The sequence below is a fragment of the Neohortaea acidophila genome (genome assembly GCF_010093505.1).
Source record: "Neohortaea acidophila strain CBS 113389 unplaced genomic scaffold BDY17scaffold_1, whole genome shotgun sequence".
Lineage (NCBI taxonomy): Eukaryota > Fungi > Ascomycota > Dothideomycetes > Mycosphaerellales > Teratosphaeriaceae > Neohortaea > Neohortaea acidophila.
The window spans coordinates 2,040,019-2,040,521 of NW_022985510.1; the positions used below are offsets into that span (position 1 = coordinate 2,040,019).

Sequence of the window (503 nt, forward strand, 5' to 3'; positions counted from 1 at the left end):
ACGGAGTACAAGCCGGAGCCTGAGCCTTACAAGCCGACCACTTACAAGTCGGAGCCGGAGCCGTACAAGCCTGAGCCGACCCCTTACAAGCCGACGGAGTACAAGCCCGAGCCCGAGCCTTATAAGCCCACCAAGTACGAGCCTTCGCCGTACAAGCCGGAGCCGACGCCTTATAAGCCGACGGAGCACAAGCCGGAGCCCGAGCCTTACAAGCCCACCAAGTACGAGCCTTCGCCGTACAAGCCCGAGCCGACCCCCTACAAGCCCACCAAGTACGAGCCGGAGCCTTACAAGCCGGAGCCTTCGCCTTACAAGCCCACTGAGTACAAGCCCGAGCCTTACAAGCCTGAGCCATCGCCTTACAAGCCTACGGAGTGGAAGCCAGAACCCTACAAGCCGGAGCCTTCGCCCTACAAGCCGACTGAGCACAAGCCTGAGCCTTACAAGCCAACGGAGTGGAAGCCAGAACCCTACAAGCCGGAGCCTTCGCCTTACAAGCCTAC

At 60.6% G+C, this 503-nt stretch overlaps 1 protein-coding gene across 1 annotated transcript in view; it reads right to left on the bottom strand.

Moving 5' to 3' along the window:
* The window catches only part of BDY17DRAFT_21352 (uncharacterized protein), a 1,297-nt gene extending 813 nt beyond the window's left edge, over positions 1 to 484 (bottom strand). The window contains exons 1-3 of the mRNA XM_033730136.1: positions 464 to 484; positions 308 to 403; positions 1 to 286 (exon numbers count right to left, since the gene is read on the bottom strand). The exon at positions 1 to 286 is cut by the window's left edge and continues 22 nt beyond it. Coding sequence (XP_033594500.1) covers positions 1 to 286; positions 308 to 355 — 334 coding nt within the window. The 5' untranslated portion in view covers positions 356 to 403; positions 464 to 484. The remainder of the gene's footprint in view (positions 287 to 307; positions 404 to 463) is intronic.
* Between the last annotated feature and the right edge of the window lie 19 nt (positions 485 to 503).